General features: G+C 38.1%; 2 protein-coding genes across 4 annotated transcripts in view; one reads left to right on the plus strand and one right to left on the minus strand.

The window, feature by feature from the left end:
- SPIRE1 (spire type actin nucleation factor 1) overlaps positions 1-8978 on the plus strand; it is a 107121-nt gene extending 98143 nt beyond the window's left edge. For all 3 annotated transcript variants that reach the window (XM_063130522.1, XM_063130523.1, XM_063130521.1), the window contains 5 exons: positions 3158-3295; positions 4683-4753; positions 5761-5788; positions 6234-6370; positions 8411-8978. In XM_063130522.1, coding sequence (XP_062986592.1) covers positions 3158-3295; positions 4683-4753; positions 5761-5788; positions 6234-6370; positions 8411-8669 — 633 coding nt within the window. In that variant the 3' untranslated portion in view covers positions 8670-8978. The remainder of the gene's footprint in view (positions 1-3157; positions 3296-4682; positions 4754-5760; positions 5789-6233; positions 6371-8410) is intronic.
- IMPA2 (inositol monophosphatase 2) overlaps positions 1-15130 on the minus strand; it is a 288143-nt gene that overhangs the window by 144751 nt on the left and 128262 nt on the right. The window lies entirely within an intron of this gene.

Consider the following 15130-nt stretch of genomic DNA (forward strand, 5'->3'; position numbering starts at 1 on the left):
TCAACTTACCCATGATATTCACTGGGTGATCTTGAGACAGTCACTCTCTCTTAACCTTACCAATTTTATAAGGCTGTCCTAATGATAAAACAGGTGGAGAAAGAACTCTGAGCTCCTTGGGTGAAGGCTGAGGAAAAAATGTAATAAAATGATAGGGTACTATCCAAGACTACCACTCCATTTACAACAACATAAATTACCTCTAGCACATATGCTGGCACAATGGGTTTCCCTGGAAAACCCATCACATCAGCATACACTTATTGGGCATTGCGCTAGAGCAAGGGTGGGCAACTTTGGTGGGCCCAGGGGCCACTTTTGACCCATCCACCCTGGCTGCACTGCTGAATTGCTGTTTTGCCTTCACTGCATAGTGGTAAACAGGTCAAATTTAGCTTGTTATAAACCACTGAACTTATTACCGCTGCGAATTTCAGCAGTGCAGCAGCAGCAGTGCCGGCACTGGTGTGAGAGGCTGGCACTAGAGGTTGATTATGCTAGCACTATGTCAGTTGTATCAGTGGAGCACAACATTGGATTCTCCATAATATATCAATTCCCATTGAATTCAGTAGGGCTTGCTTCCAAAAAATATCCAGGTTCAAAATAACTCTTCACTTAGTTTGGCATGTCAAAGTAGACTTTGGTTTCTGCTTCTTAAACTTGAGTTTCTCGGCCTTATGTTGCTTGGCAAACTGCTTTTGAAACGGGGCAGTCAAAAGAGTGTGGCCATGGAGTCTGTTGTTAAAAGGAAAAGGTTGAAAATCTCAGTAGATTGGTAAGAATTGTTTTTGGGGAATGTGGACAGAACTGCATGGGAGTAAACCACAGGCGGAGGAGGCTTTAGTGTCCCCACACATATACCCCTTTTGTGATAAATAATAATAATAATTTTTAAAAATCAATGACAAGACCAAGTAAATCTCTTGAGAGAGAGTTCCAGAGTGTTTGGCTCTGGAACATGGCAAACATGCGTCTTCTGATAGCAAAAGTTGCAGCAAGGCCTCTAATGCTTTAAGCAGTTGGTGGGCAGCTTCATGTAGAGGAAGCAGGCCTTCAAATATCTTAGTCCTAAACCACTTACAGGTGGGGCAGACACAAATTTGAACAAATGGGCCTACTGCATCATATTTATTCATTTTCTTATTTAGATCTATACCCCACCCTTCAAATACATTGGCTTGGATCCAGAGTTCTTGTGAGTGGAACTCTACTGATGGGACAACTCTTACTGGAAGAAATAGGAAGAGGCCCTTTTTGCTGATTTTTTCCTTCCTCCTGTAGCCCTCCTGAAAATCTGCTCTAGAGAGTTGGGGGATCCCCTGTAGTAAGGGCTGCAGGAAGAAGAGGAAAGCATTAAAAACTGTCCATACCCTCATGCTTTAGAGGAAGGCCAGATCTACACCAAGCAGGATATTGCACTATGAAAGCGGTATGTAAAAGGCAGGAGCCACATCAAGCAGGATATAGCAGTATAAAAGTGGTATATATGTATCTGTCAAATATCCCCAACAGTTGTCAGTGCACTTCAATACCGCTATAAAGCAGTAGTGTGGCTTCTGCCTTTTATATACTGCTTTCATTCCGCTTTCATGGTGCAATATCCTGCTTGGTGTAGATTAAGCCGAAGTCTCCACTGAATTGCATGCATTTCCACAAACAGAAGAGTAACTCAGGATCCAATCCTGTATTAGACAGCTTACAATAAAATATTTTAAACACCATAAAGTAACTAATACATTAAAATAAGCTACAAATAACATCTATATAAAAGCAGCATCCAAATAAAACAAATCAACAAAGGTCTAAAAGCTAAAAAGCCTGCGAAAATAAAAAGTTCTTCATCTGGCACTAGGAAGACATCACAAAGCTTATTGGTAAGGAAAGGTATTCTATTTGCTTTGGAGCACAGTATCCTTCAAAGCAAATTCTATTAAATTTTGGCTTCCCAGAAAACAAGGCCTCTTCAGTGAGGGAAAACATATTAATGCTTGCAAAGGCAGATTTAACTCAATTTTAGACTTTCTGTGGGCATCTTAAGCAGGATGAAGTTTCTGTGCATGTTCCATTTCTAGATTGGTAAGACAGCAGTTCAGTTCTTAAAACTATGGTGTCTCCTACATGGTCATTTTTTCCAGGTCTTCATCCTAAATGATTTTTTCCTTTCTAGCTAAAAGACAGAATCATCCTAGAACTATCTAAAATCAAATAACTTGCTGTTAATCTAAATTTTGGCTGTTTATTTGCAATTTACAGCATTATTCTAGCATTCACAGTGAGATTTTCTTCCATTTTTCCTGAGACCTAATACTATGGGACTTAGATTAAAGTCTTAGCTCAACCATGGACTGCTGGTTGCCCTTGCACAAGACATGGTCTCTCAACCTCAGCCTTGCGATCTGTCATGCCATGTTGCATAAATTACATGCCAGATTGCAAAGTATAATATGGTGAAATATTCCAAAGATTTCTGTCTTTCAGCTGGATTTATGCAATCAATAAACTGAATTATAATTGGGAATATGCATTTTTATTCTGTGGTACCAGCATTACTGATGGTCTAACTTGCTGGTGAGTTTTAGTATCAGAAAATAGTTCTACCTAATACTAGTTTCTGACACAAAGCTTCAATTCTGGATTAGTATTTCTGCTATTAACTGAACTTTATAGATGTTTGAAGTTTTAACATTGTTTTAACATTCTGTGGGGATCAATGAAATCTCTCTGTGATGGTATTTAGAATTGTATGTTACCTACATATGATACCACAGAATAAAGATTTCTTTTGGATTGGGCTACTAACCATTTCGCAGGCTGCTCTAGGCATCACAGAGTATCAAGGAAATTTAAGTGAAAATGAGCACCTGTTTTCAGAGGCAGGTGACCTTGTTTTGCATATTTTTGCATCAAATCACAATTACAACATGATGTTCATAACAGTGATTGGCTTAACAGATAACAGGTTTTTAGTGAATATTGGACTGCTTTTGATTGCACATCCACACTCTGAGCCATGTTGAAACATGTGATGCCTATAGATCAGGAAATGCTCTTTCGATCTTTTCCCCTTCAAATTACTAACCAGGTGGCTGACTTTCTAAGCTGGTGGCTGGGAGATACTATGAAGTGCATATTAATAGAGGATTTTGGCTTTCAGGAGGAGTTCTGTTACCCAGTGGAATGCCTGGCTCTCACTGTAGAAGAAGTAATGCATATCCGTCAAGTTCTGGTGAAGGCCGAGCTAGAGAAGTACCAGCAGTATAAAGATGTCTATACTGCCCTCAAGAAGGGAAAGGTATGACTGATTCCACTGATTTTACAGAGAACTGATAGTGGGTATGGAGAAGAAACTCAGTCAAGTGTTACTAAAGGTTCTAAAATAGCAAGTTAAAATATCCCCAAAGCACATAAAAATAGGTTTCTTAAATTCATTAATTAAATAAATTAAGGGTACAATCATGTTGAATATGCCCTGATGATCAGAAGCTCCCAAACTTAGAGACTTCTGATCATCCAATGCAGGGTGGGAGGAGCAGTGCAGGCGATCTTCACCTCCCTGTCCTCCTGCCCTGCATATTTCACTAGACAGACTATTTAGCCCATCTAGCAAGGGCTCTTTGAGGGGGAGGAAAGGAGCTGGCAGAGGCTCAGGATAGCTTGTATCCTGGCCTCTCCGGTGTCCTTGTCCACAGAAACACCCCATTTCCCCCTCTCTGAGGACACTTCCCTTGCTTGCGGTATCCTAGCCCCCCTCCTTCCGAGGTTGGAGCACCATCTCTGACGGAGGAATCCCCAGTATCCTGTGGTACCTGAACAATGCTATACATGTTTAGACAGAAAAAAGTCCCAAAATGCCAGAATTCCCCAGCTAGCTGGGAGCTATAGGACTTTTTTCTGTCCAAAAAAGTCCTATATGCATAGCGTTGCACCCTAAATTAATTAGTTACCTTGTTCCCATCCTTAAACCATTTTTTGTATACACAATCAGGTTGTTAAAAGTTTCACAAAGGTAGACTTTGCTCTTAAAGGAGTGTTGCATGTAATTTAACTCTGTTTGGAATGATGAAAATGCTTCAGGGTGCAAGCCTACGCACGAGTGTGAAAGACTTATTCAGTTGGATTCAGATTTGCTGCTCCCCAAGTGGAAGAGTTTCTTCCATTCATGTAGGAAACTGGGATCCAATAGAGGCGTTCTGCTGGGAAAAGGGAGCAGAGTGGTTATTTTTGCCCCTTCCCCCTGCAGCCCCCTAGCACCACCTCCCAGTTCTATAAGGTCTCCCTGGAACAGCTTTTTAAAAGGCACAGGGGATTGCAGAGGGAAGGTATGATTGGCAGAATCCGCCACCCTGTCTCTTCCTTCCAGCACCAGCAGAACTCTACTAGGTACAACATTGGTCCAACCCATTGAACGTCTGAGTAAGCATGCTTTTAGAACAATGCAGTCAGATTACTTGAGCTAGATGAAAACACTTGAGTTAGCAAAAGATTGCAGAAACATTTTACACATGAAGAGTGGGGAAACTTCCCCATTTAACATATTTGATTGCACTGATTAAATCAGTTAGAAGGGTGATTCAATCTCCAATTCAGACAGTTTATCTTTATTGAGGTTCCTATATGGACATATAATTTGGTTTTCACAAAGATCTCCTAATGCTGTGTTCTCTTCTTAATTTTTGTAGCTCTGTTTTTGTTGCCGAACAAGAAGGTTTTCTTTCTTCACCTGGTCGTATACCTGTCAGTTTTGTAAAAGGTAAACTTTTGTCTGTAGCAACAGAGTCCCGGATAGAGCACTGACTTTTTAAAAAATATTTTCACGTTTGGTTATATAACTGAAGGAGGAAAAGTGGTGGTGTTTGTAAGTTAAAGAGAACTTGAACAGGTCATGTTTTTGCACTTTTCTAGCCTTGAGGACTAGGACTTTTTCCCCAGCTGATGATGTTCATAATGGCATTTGACATAAATGCTAGTTAGAATAAAACAGTAGATGTTGAGAAAGAACAAAGCTTGAATTCTATGGTGACTCAAGTTTCTCAGAATCACTCTAAGAATAGAAAATGGATTAACTATTTTTCCCCTGGGCCTACACACTAATAGAAACTGTTTGCATGATAAGTGCTTTAAGAATGAAAAAAAACCAACCATAAATAGTATACTGATTGCCGTATTGGAACCAAGCTGGATGTTTCTGTGAGTTTCTCGTAAATTCAGTTTAAAATCTGCAATCTGCACTTACATTAAATAAAAGAGACTGCTGCTGTAGAATGGAACTCTTGGGCCTGTTATTATTTTTCCTCTTATTAGGAGAATGGAAATGCAGCCAATTTTCATTCATTCCACTTCAGTTTCTGATTTCCAGATATTGGCCAAGATCTGTAGGACTGCTTATGGAAGCCTGCCCACCATGGCTTCTCAGTGGGGCCATCCTTCCTTCCAAGCCATGCCCAAACATTAGGCAAAACTCAGGAATACACTTTATTGCAGCACAAAAGTTGCATTTGGAACAGGAAGTCAAGCAAGATCCAAGTGATGTGCACAAGACCCTTTGGATCCCCTCCCTAATCTCAATCCTTTTTCTGGCCTCCTCCTGAGTTTGGGGTGTTTAACTTAAAGGCGAAATAGCTAGTTAAATTAAAAATAGTATGTAGGTCTAGCTCTTAAAACATTTTAATGAGAAAAATGCAATACAGCTTTTAAAGAGAGACGCACAGTAATACTACTTTCAGATGGGTAAGCCATTATTTCCTTTCTCCTATACAGGCCTGTATGCTCACAGTGTTGTAAAAAGGTAAGAAACCAATAAACCCTTTCCCTTCTTAAAGTCCATGCTGTAATCCACCAGGCATGACTCCTTCACTACCTCCACCCCAAAACTACAAAATCCAAAAAAACACCTGAAATTAAAAATGAAATACAAAATTAAACTGAAACAATTCCACCAAAACCTGTTTATAATATTCCCTCCTTTGAATCCAATAGTTGTCATATATAGACAACAGTATATATGTGTTCATTTTACTATTCTGCTAACATTTGCAGTATTTCTTTTTATGATATTCCTATAGAAGTCTCCGTTGCAAATGAGTGGAGGCCATATAGCTATAGTACTTTGCTATATCTACAATTCACTTGCTTTGGGTTAATACTCTTGGAGAAATGCTAGACTAAGTTGTTACAAAAACTCAGGTGATGGCATATTATATATCATTGTTGTCTTCTTGTGCTTGTGACAGATGCGCCTACCATCAAAACCATATTCCACTCTTCCCATCTTTTCTCTGGGACCTTCTGCTTTACAGAAAGGAGAGAGTTTTATGAGGCCAGATAAACCTTCCACTAGCCATCACCGGTCATTGAGGGGCTTGCCAAGGTAAGTGATGCTTCTGATTAAGATCAGAGTAGCTATTTGTCTACCAGGATTGTCTTCCACAATTTATTACATGTTTACAAGTGTATTTTAGCAATGTATAACCATTTCAACAAATGTCCAGGCATGTATCAAAGGGCCATATGCAATCTACAGAAGGATTTCAGCCTCCCCTTTTCAATGACAGCCCCAGCACTCCTTGACAAGGTGGGGGGCTCATGGAAGTGGCATTTCATGAAATATGTGAGCTTGGTGCTGGAAGGAAAAATCGGCAAAAACGAAAAACCTTTAGTACATGGAAAGCCTTAGTCCCCATATGGGCCTCCTTGGATCCTGGCCTGTGTATTTGAAGAGGTTGGATAAATTGGATTACCTATGAAACCATACAGTTACATCCAAGATTTTCATCTGCTAAATAATCTAGCATTTTTCCAGTCTGAAGTAGGTTGAGAGAAATACTTTAATTAACTGGACTAATTTTTTTTTCCTGTGAAAAGTTCATGCCATAATAAATTTGTTAGTCTATGAAGTGCCAAAGAACTTTTTAGGCTTTTGCTGCAAGAAACTAACCTTACTTGTTTGGAACTGAATTAAATTATAAATTATACTTTATAGATGGGGTTTTACAAAAGAGTTGTTTTTCTGTAAAATTGTTTCAGTGACCCTGTTCAGACGACAAGCTAAGCCACGGTAGTTAAGCACTGGCTTATTGTGACATGTGAACCATGCCTTAGCGTGTCGTGTGTACCATTCCTAAACATAGTAGCTACATAAACACAGTTTAAACATGCTCACTAACCATTTCCTGAAAAAGGGTTAGTGGCGTAACCATGGCTTACCATGTTGTCTGAATAAACCCATCATGTGTTGGAGAAACAGATATGATTCACTTTCCAAACTTCTGTTTGCTATTCCAATTATAGATCTAAAATGGAAAAAAAAATTGATTTAAGCTAGGGTTGGATCTAGGATCCTTCTTCTATGGATGGAAGGCCTCCACTCCACCAATTTTTGTGGATCCTCCTGCACCACAGCTCACCCAATTCAGCAGGATTCCTCAATCCCCTGTGTAGGATTTTCAGAGGGTTGGAGGGGCAGGGCAGTCTGCTTCCACCAGTCCAGTTGCTCTATATTGCTTGTACAAGTCATTTTTCTAAGATCATAATGCCTCCACAAATGCTAACCGAATAACAGAACAGTTTTTTTTTAATGACTTTTGACTACAAAAAACCCTAACCCTGGTTTGCACAATCATGGAAAGAATATAAGCCACATGGCTTATTTTCCCTCCCCACGTATGCTGGTTGTGAACTGCCTAATTAGCATAATTACCCTTGCCAGGCATGGATTGTTGTGATGTCTGAAACCGGCAAGAGCCAGTGGCTTACAAACCGTGCTGGACCCCTAGAATAAGCCATGTGTTTCATGGTGGTTTGTAAATCATCCAGACCATTGTGCAAACGGGATAGTGCAAACCTGGTCTCTGTTTCTTCTCTTTCTCTTTACTCTTTGACCTGATTCACATGTAACACTAATTCATTAAACAACCCATGAATTGGCAGGGCTGTGCCAGAGTGAGTGAGTGAATGGGTGTCTTGCACCCTCACTGCTTCTGCTTTGCATTCATTTACAGCAACAACCAGGAACACCCTACTGGGTTGTTTGATGTGACGTGCAAACCCAGAAATCTGGGTTGTTGCAGGACAACAACAAACCATTGGTTCAAACTCTTGCTTGTTTGTTCCTCAACAACTCAGAGTTCCAGGTTCGCAGATTGGATCAAATAATCCACATTTGTTGCTGAAAGCAGATGCAAACTGAAAGTGGCAAGCAGGCAGGAGGCAGTACGCTCGCTCACTCCTGTGCAGCCCCGACAACCCATGGTTTAAATAACCCATGGGTTGTTGTTACGTGTGAACCAGGTGTAACTGGATTGACTTGAGAGATAAAATGTTGGTTTGGGGTAGGCAGAGTTCACACCTCTTTAGTATAATTGAAAAAAATATGACACTAATATGAACAGAATTGTACAATTGTTTTCAGGTTGTCCTCAAAGTCAAAGTCTGTCGATAAATCAGATGAAGAATCACTATTTCCAAAAGAGCTAATGGAGGACTGGAGCACCATGGAGGTGTGTGTGGACTGCAAAAAGTTCATTTCAGAAATCATTAATTCAAGCCGTCGCAGCCTCTCCCTGGCTAACAAACGAGCCAGATTAAAAAGAAAAACCCAGTCCTTCTACATGGCATCCCCAGGCACCTCAGAGTACTGTCCTTCTGAGAGGACTATCAATGAGATCTGAGACATGTGCCTTTCTCTTTGTTTTGTCTTCATGAGGTCCTGAGAGAACTCGATGAAACCAGAATGTCTTTCTTTCCTCTGTTCTACTTGACAGCTTACATTTGCATTATGTCACTAGTTTTGCCACTCCATATAATTTACAAAAAAAATGAGTCAGAAATCGGGCATTGCAGCAGTTCAGCCAATAAACTTGTTTGCACTTGAAGAAAACAACAGTTAGAAACTGTTGCCTTTTTATATGTGTGCAGCATACAAAGAAAGCCTTTATTTGAATTTTGTTTTGATATTCATTCCTTGATCATTTTCAGGAAGAGCGTTATATGGTAATAGTCTTAGTACAGTTGTAATCATTAAACCCCATTAGAATTTACCACCAACTAATATCATCTATATTTCAGTGTTTGAGGTACACATGCCCATGTTGTACAGAAAATAGATGGAGGCCATGGCTCTTAATGCCTTATAGTATAGCACAAAGTTCAAAAGGATTTGCTGATGTGCTTAGAATAGTTATCAATCCAAGCTAGAGATTTTATACTGCCTGAATTTTAGTATAAAACACTGAATAAGCTGGATGCCTGAACGAATAACTATTTCCCCTCAGCTGCTGCTGTTTTAGTATAATGATTGATGTGTTCTGTTGAAGTAGTAGTAATTTCTTCCCCATCTTGAATGTTCTGAATGTTAGTTGATGTAGTTGTTAGTTGTAGCTTTTAGAAATAAGCAAAGTCATACTCTTTATGGGGAGGATGCAAATAAGTATAATCTTTTAATATTAGTGAGTTTTTGTAAAATAAAGAACATTCTCTGGGTGACAATCCTGAGAAAATAAACAATATGTATATTTGTATTATAGTGGAATACGTAAGTACTGCTATAACTAAGAGTCTGAGCATATCTATTATAAACCCCATTTTTACAGGGGTTTGTATCTTGGCTGTAAAGAAATTTTATACCCTGGAAAAATTTGAGACAGTATTGTCTCAGATTGAGAGGTTTTTTGTTTTCTTTTTAAAAAAGGTTTGGAGAAACACTGTCTAGCTGTTTTGAAATTCCAATAATATTACCAAACATCACATTTTTTGCACTCTTTTATATTCAGATTTTTAAATTTAAACAAAACTGGAGCTTAGTGTAGATTATTGAGTGGGTTATTTTTGTATTTATAACAGCCCAGTTATAAATATTTGCAAACCATCTGGAACAATAACCCTTCCAAGTTTCTAATGGCTAGGCCCATATTTAATATCAGAATAGAGTATGTGATAGGAAAGTTTAATATCTTTGTATTTTCATTTTCATATTGTAGGCTGATGAGTGACATCTCAGCTCATTTCCAATATAGGCAGAATCTGCTTAAATACAGTGTCTAATCACATACATTTAATGAAAATATTGTTGAGAAACTAATCTACATATTTTAAACAAAACATTAGTGTCCAAGAATTAGTACTTTAAGACCATTAATCTGATTTTAAGATTTGCTGCTCTAACATATAAATGTTTAAGTAGATATGATAGCACAAATATTTGGAGTCTTTGGATGCAGTCTTCAGTCCAGTAACTCTTGAGGGGTTCAACCACAAGTGAGACTACTCTGTGTCATTGGATTGAAGACTGTGGTACCTATCTGCACTACAACCCTAAATTTCTCTTTATTGAAACTCTTTTGGTACTTGGAAACTGATTGAAAACAAGAGACTAATAGAGATGTCTCAGCACCCAAACAAGATTTGCAGTTCCATGGGGAAACCATAAATATTCCATCAAAATAAAACCAGTTTAGATGTTTTAGTGTAGACGTAGCCTTCGGAGGACTGTTGCTGTTGTTGAACTCCCAACTGATTCTAATGCAGTTATGGTTCAATCCTATACTGACTCCTATGGTATTTTATTGTTGATATATTAATGGCTCAAGGAACACAACTGAAATTACTTTGTCCTAATTTTTCTGTTGTTTTTATGTGGCAAAATCACGTCTTTTACCATGTTAAATTTGCCTGGTGAATATTTGATCTATTGGCCTCTCACATAGGCCATGGTGCAACAAACTCTCAATTTAAAGGGTTTGCCATGACATGATAAACAGTTTGTGAATTGTCCTGATAAAATTACCTTATGATTATTTTATCATATCAAGAAGTAATATAAAAGTTGGGCTGCAGTCTCTTTTTTACATTGAACAAAATTGAAAATAGTGGACTGAAATCTCCTGTACCTTAAATTGTTTTGTACATTTCACTTACAAATTCTGCACACAACTCTGGTGTGAAAGCAAGAGGTCATCTTATAGCCCACAAACACGTCAGCAACTGTTCTTCTTATTTCTGTGCAATAGGGTGAGGCATTAGCCAGAAACTACTCACCCTTACAGGCTTTCTATGTTGTCTGTTCTCCTTCCATGTAGCCACGCTCCTTTAGTTCTGCGGGCTGGATCCTTTGTAACAAGGGCTCAAGCCAAACTGTAAATAGAGATATAGGTAATTTTCTAGAGAAATAATCAAAGGGCATTTCAAAGCTAGACTAGGATTCTTTTCCCCATATGTTATTAAATAATCTTTATGAATATTGTAAACATTTATTTTTGTGCTTCTATGGGTCCAAGGAGAATATAGGGAGCGGAGTGGAATTTTTTCATGGAAAACATCCCTGAAATTCTGGGATGAGGAGTTTCTGATGTAATGGGAGCAGTTATAAACCACCGTGAATGCTAGAGATATTAGTGAAAGCTACCTACCTGGCTGGAGAAAGCCTTCCATCCAGGCAGACAATTCCCTCTTTCACTCTCTTCCACCAGGACCTACCACCTATAAGCACAAATAATGTTATGGCTGAATTTGCAGATGAGCAAACTGCAGCTTGTTTCTCCCAGACTTCAGAGCAGTTTCATTTTCAGGCTATTCTTGCTGGGGACCTCTGTTTCAGGGAGGACAACAGTGCAAATAAGCCAGGGATAAGCCAAGTTCTGGGTTCAGATATGACAAGCCATGGTTTAAACAAGCCAGACTTCACTGGCCAACAAATATGGCTTTTAACAAACCATGCCATCTGCTTGTGGTTTGTAACTGGTTAACAAACCATGGTTTGTTGCAGGGATGGGTTCGGAGACATTGACAAGCCAGATTTCAACAAATCACACCATGGCTTAGTGCTATGTATGAACGGGGCCAATATTGTACTAGAAATTTCCCCTACCAAATCTGATATTCTTCAGTCATCCTTTTCTAATGACATTTTCCAGGTGCCCTTTCATTTTCTCTTTATTTTCCCCATGGTTAATCCTCTCATCTTTCTGAAGAAGAGGACATATATCACCATTCAGTTTGGGAAAGGACAATTCAGTCAGTTCTGCTATGTTGCTAGTTTTCTTGATTTTGGAGCCTTGATTACTTGGTTCTTGTGTTAAGTGTCATAATGTTGCTATCACCTTGCCATTAATATTCTGAATATGTTCCAAGTAATAATAATATGATCTGTGTCTCTCCATACCTCAAAAAGGTGCCCTTGGTGTGAAGCCTTTTGGTGCCCTCCTTACAGTTTAAACATGTTCATATGTCACTGTCAGAACAACTTGTAAATATGTGTAATATATGTTAAGTTTGGAAAGCTTCCACTCTGTGTAAAGTGGGTATCAACCTTCTTGTGAAGACTAGAAAATAAATTATAATAAAAAAAGAAAGCCTGACAGTTATGTATTTGTCAATTATCGTAAGTTTAAAATATGGAAATTCACAATTCATAGCCATGTTTGAGTTTTTAAAGGGGATAAAGGATATCTGGCACAGTAAACTGGTCACCATGGCAATTTAAAAACTTTTATTTTTCTAACTATTAAGAAACCAAGAAAAAATCCAAAGTGTGCTATAGAAGGCCTGCATCCAGTGCAATGTTTGTGCTTTTTGTACATGATTTTTTTTTCTATGGGAAATTTCAAGCGAGCTCAGGTCTGCCTTTCCTATGGCTTGATGTGCAGAAAGTTAGTTTTTAATGCACCCCTAGTGACAACGTTGCTTTGTTTTTGTGGAAGTCATCTATTTAAATATAAAATATCTGGGGAAATAAAAATGCCTTTCTGTCATAGCTTTTGTCTGTGTTAACAATTTATTAAAATTCTATTATTACGATAGCTTAAGGATATACTTCGTTTTCCCTATGTTCAAATGGTTAGTTACTCCTTTTGGTTTGTTCATGAAATTGAATGAATTAAAAAATTTAGTAATTGGCTGCATGAAAGGAACAAAATATGTCAACAGAAATAGCAATTGGTGGAATAGCAATAAAACAGGCTTTTCTTCTTCATTGAAAGAAGCACTGAAGTCAGTATGTAGGCAGATTACCAATTTGAAATTAAGAAACATTTATTTACCAAATATGTTTCCATCCTTCAAGCTTGAAAGTGAGTAGCTAATTTTACTGCCTTTCTAAATACATATCAGTAAGGATTCAGTTGTGCTGAATTCTTACAGTTCCTGCAATAACTACTCTACGTTCATTGAATTGAATTCATAGTATATATGCTGTCAGAATTAATGGAGTTAAATGGATTCCTACTGGTAGAAAGGGCTATAAAGAAGAAGAAAATACCAATTCAAACTTAACATTCTCCCCACCCCTTTTTTCTGCCTGTCCCTGTTCATAAATTCTTCCCCTGTGGTTACTTATCACCTGCATGTGATATGATTCAAACCCAGCTCCAATTTAATGTCTCATGATTGGCATTGTCATGCATTACGGGAACATCTTCATCTGTGATTGAAAGCTTGTTTGTGAAACAGTGACATTGCATAGGGATTAGGCAAAAGATTGTACTACATCTAGATACTTGGTTAGCACAATATTTGAATTCTATTTGCACAAATATTTGAATTGTAGGACATCCATCCCCCTCCCCCAATTTCTAAACTTGTTTTTGCAATTTATCACAAGTCTTATCTTCTTGATAAACTACAAGCTGTTACTCTCTCCCTCTTAACAATTGACAACAGAATTGGGAGCCAAAACTAAGGTTTCGAGCAAACCATATCACAACTTATCAACCACATTGCTAACTATAGAGAAGCAGTTCCTAGTGGGCCTTACATGATCATTAAAAAGACTAAAAATACAAGATGTGCAGCCCAGTCCTATACATGTTTGTTCTTCTGTTTTTACTCCCTAGTAAATGTGTTTAGGATTATATTCAACAAGGCCACTCTGCTTCCACTGGTTCTGTTGCACTCGTGGGGAGTTACCACTTGCACAATGGGGTTTTGCACAAGCATGAAAGCCCTGTTGTGCCAGCACATGGGCACAATACATGCCACCCTTAACATTTGGCTGTATGAGAGTAAATCATTAATACTCTTGCATGTACTTATGTTTTCAAGATTTACTTCTGAAAAGTAACTTGTTAGCCCACATTTAAACACTTGGTTTTCAGAATTTTGAAGGTTCAATATTGTTAGAAAATTTGTTCAAACCACATACTAAAGTTGATCATATAAACTACAGCAACTACAGAACTCCAAACTACTTAATTTGCACTTTGTTATTTTCTTAGGAAATGTTTTGTTTTTCTCATTTTGTTTCACAAGATCACTCACACTTGTATGTGCTGAGACCCACCCCAAACTGCAGCTAGTTCCCACCTAAGTGGTTTGAGAGAGGGAATATTAAAGAACAACTTCCACAATCACACGCCACATTGATTTTTGAAAACACCAGCTATATTGTTTTATTTGATTTCTGGTGTTACAAAACTGGAAATGATCAAATATGAAATCATACAGTCAAAATAGCAAATAATGTGACTAAATCTGATGGTGATACTAAAGAGGAACATACCTGACAATAAACTGTTTAAGTTGCATGTTTCTATAATATAAATTGGATAGTACACTTAGGGTGCCATCGTATGCATCTTTAGACAGAATAGAGTCCTACAACTCCCAGCATGGCTAGTTGAGGAATACTGGGAGTTGTAGGAATTTGTCTAAATGTGCATGCAATTGCACCCTTCACTATATTCACTTACAATGGCCATGACTACACCAGTCCTATATCCCAGGGTAGTATATACTACAGCATAGTATACTTTCAGAACTAAATTAAATAAACAGCTTAAAGCTACCCAATGGGAAACTCTAGGGGAGTTTGGTTTTTAGTCCATGATTTTAAAAAAATTGAACATATTTTATAACTTTCTTTACAGTCATAAGTTAATGCCTTGTCAAGTGGACTTAGTAAAGTTCAGAAAAGAATTCCTGCTCATTTACACACAGCACTTTATGCCAACCCATCTCATTATAGTTACTTGTATTACTGTGTAACTGCATATTAGAAAGGGAATCTGTCTCAGTAGGACATGCTACATCTCAAGGTTTTCTTAATTGTGTATATTTGCAGGGTTCAAGAAAAGCTGTAACAGTGTTGTTTTTAAAGAAAGCACAAAATAAAAGTTCTTTATCCCGTCCTATGTGATGT

Source organism: Elgaria multicarinata, chromosome 7, assembly GCF_023053635.1.
Source record: "Elgaria multicarinata webbii isolate HBS135686 ecotype San Diego chromosome 7, rElgMul1.1.pri, whole genome shotgun sequence".
In the NCBI taxonomy this organism is placed as follows: Eukaryota; Metazoa; Chordata; class Lepidosauria; order Squamata; family Anguidae; genus Elgaria; species Elgaria multicarinata.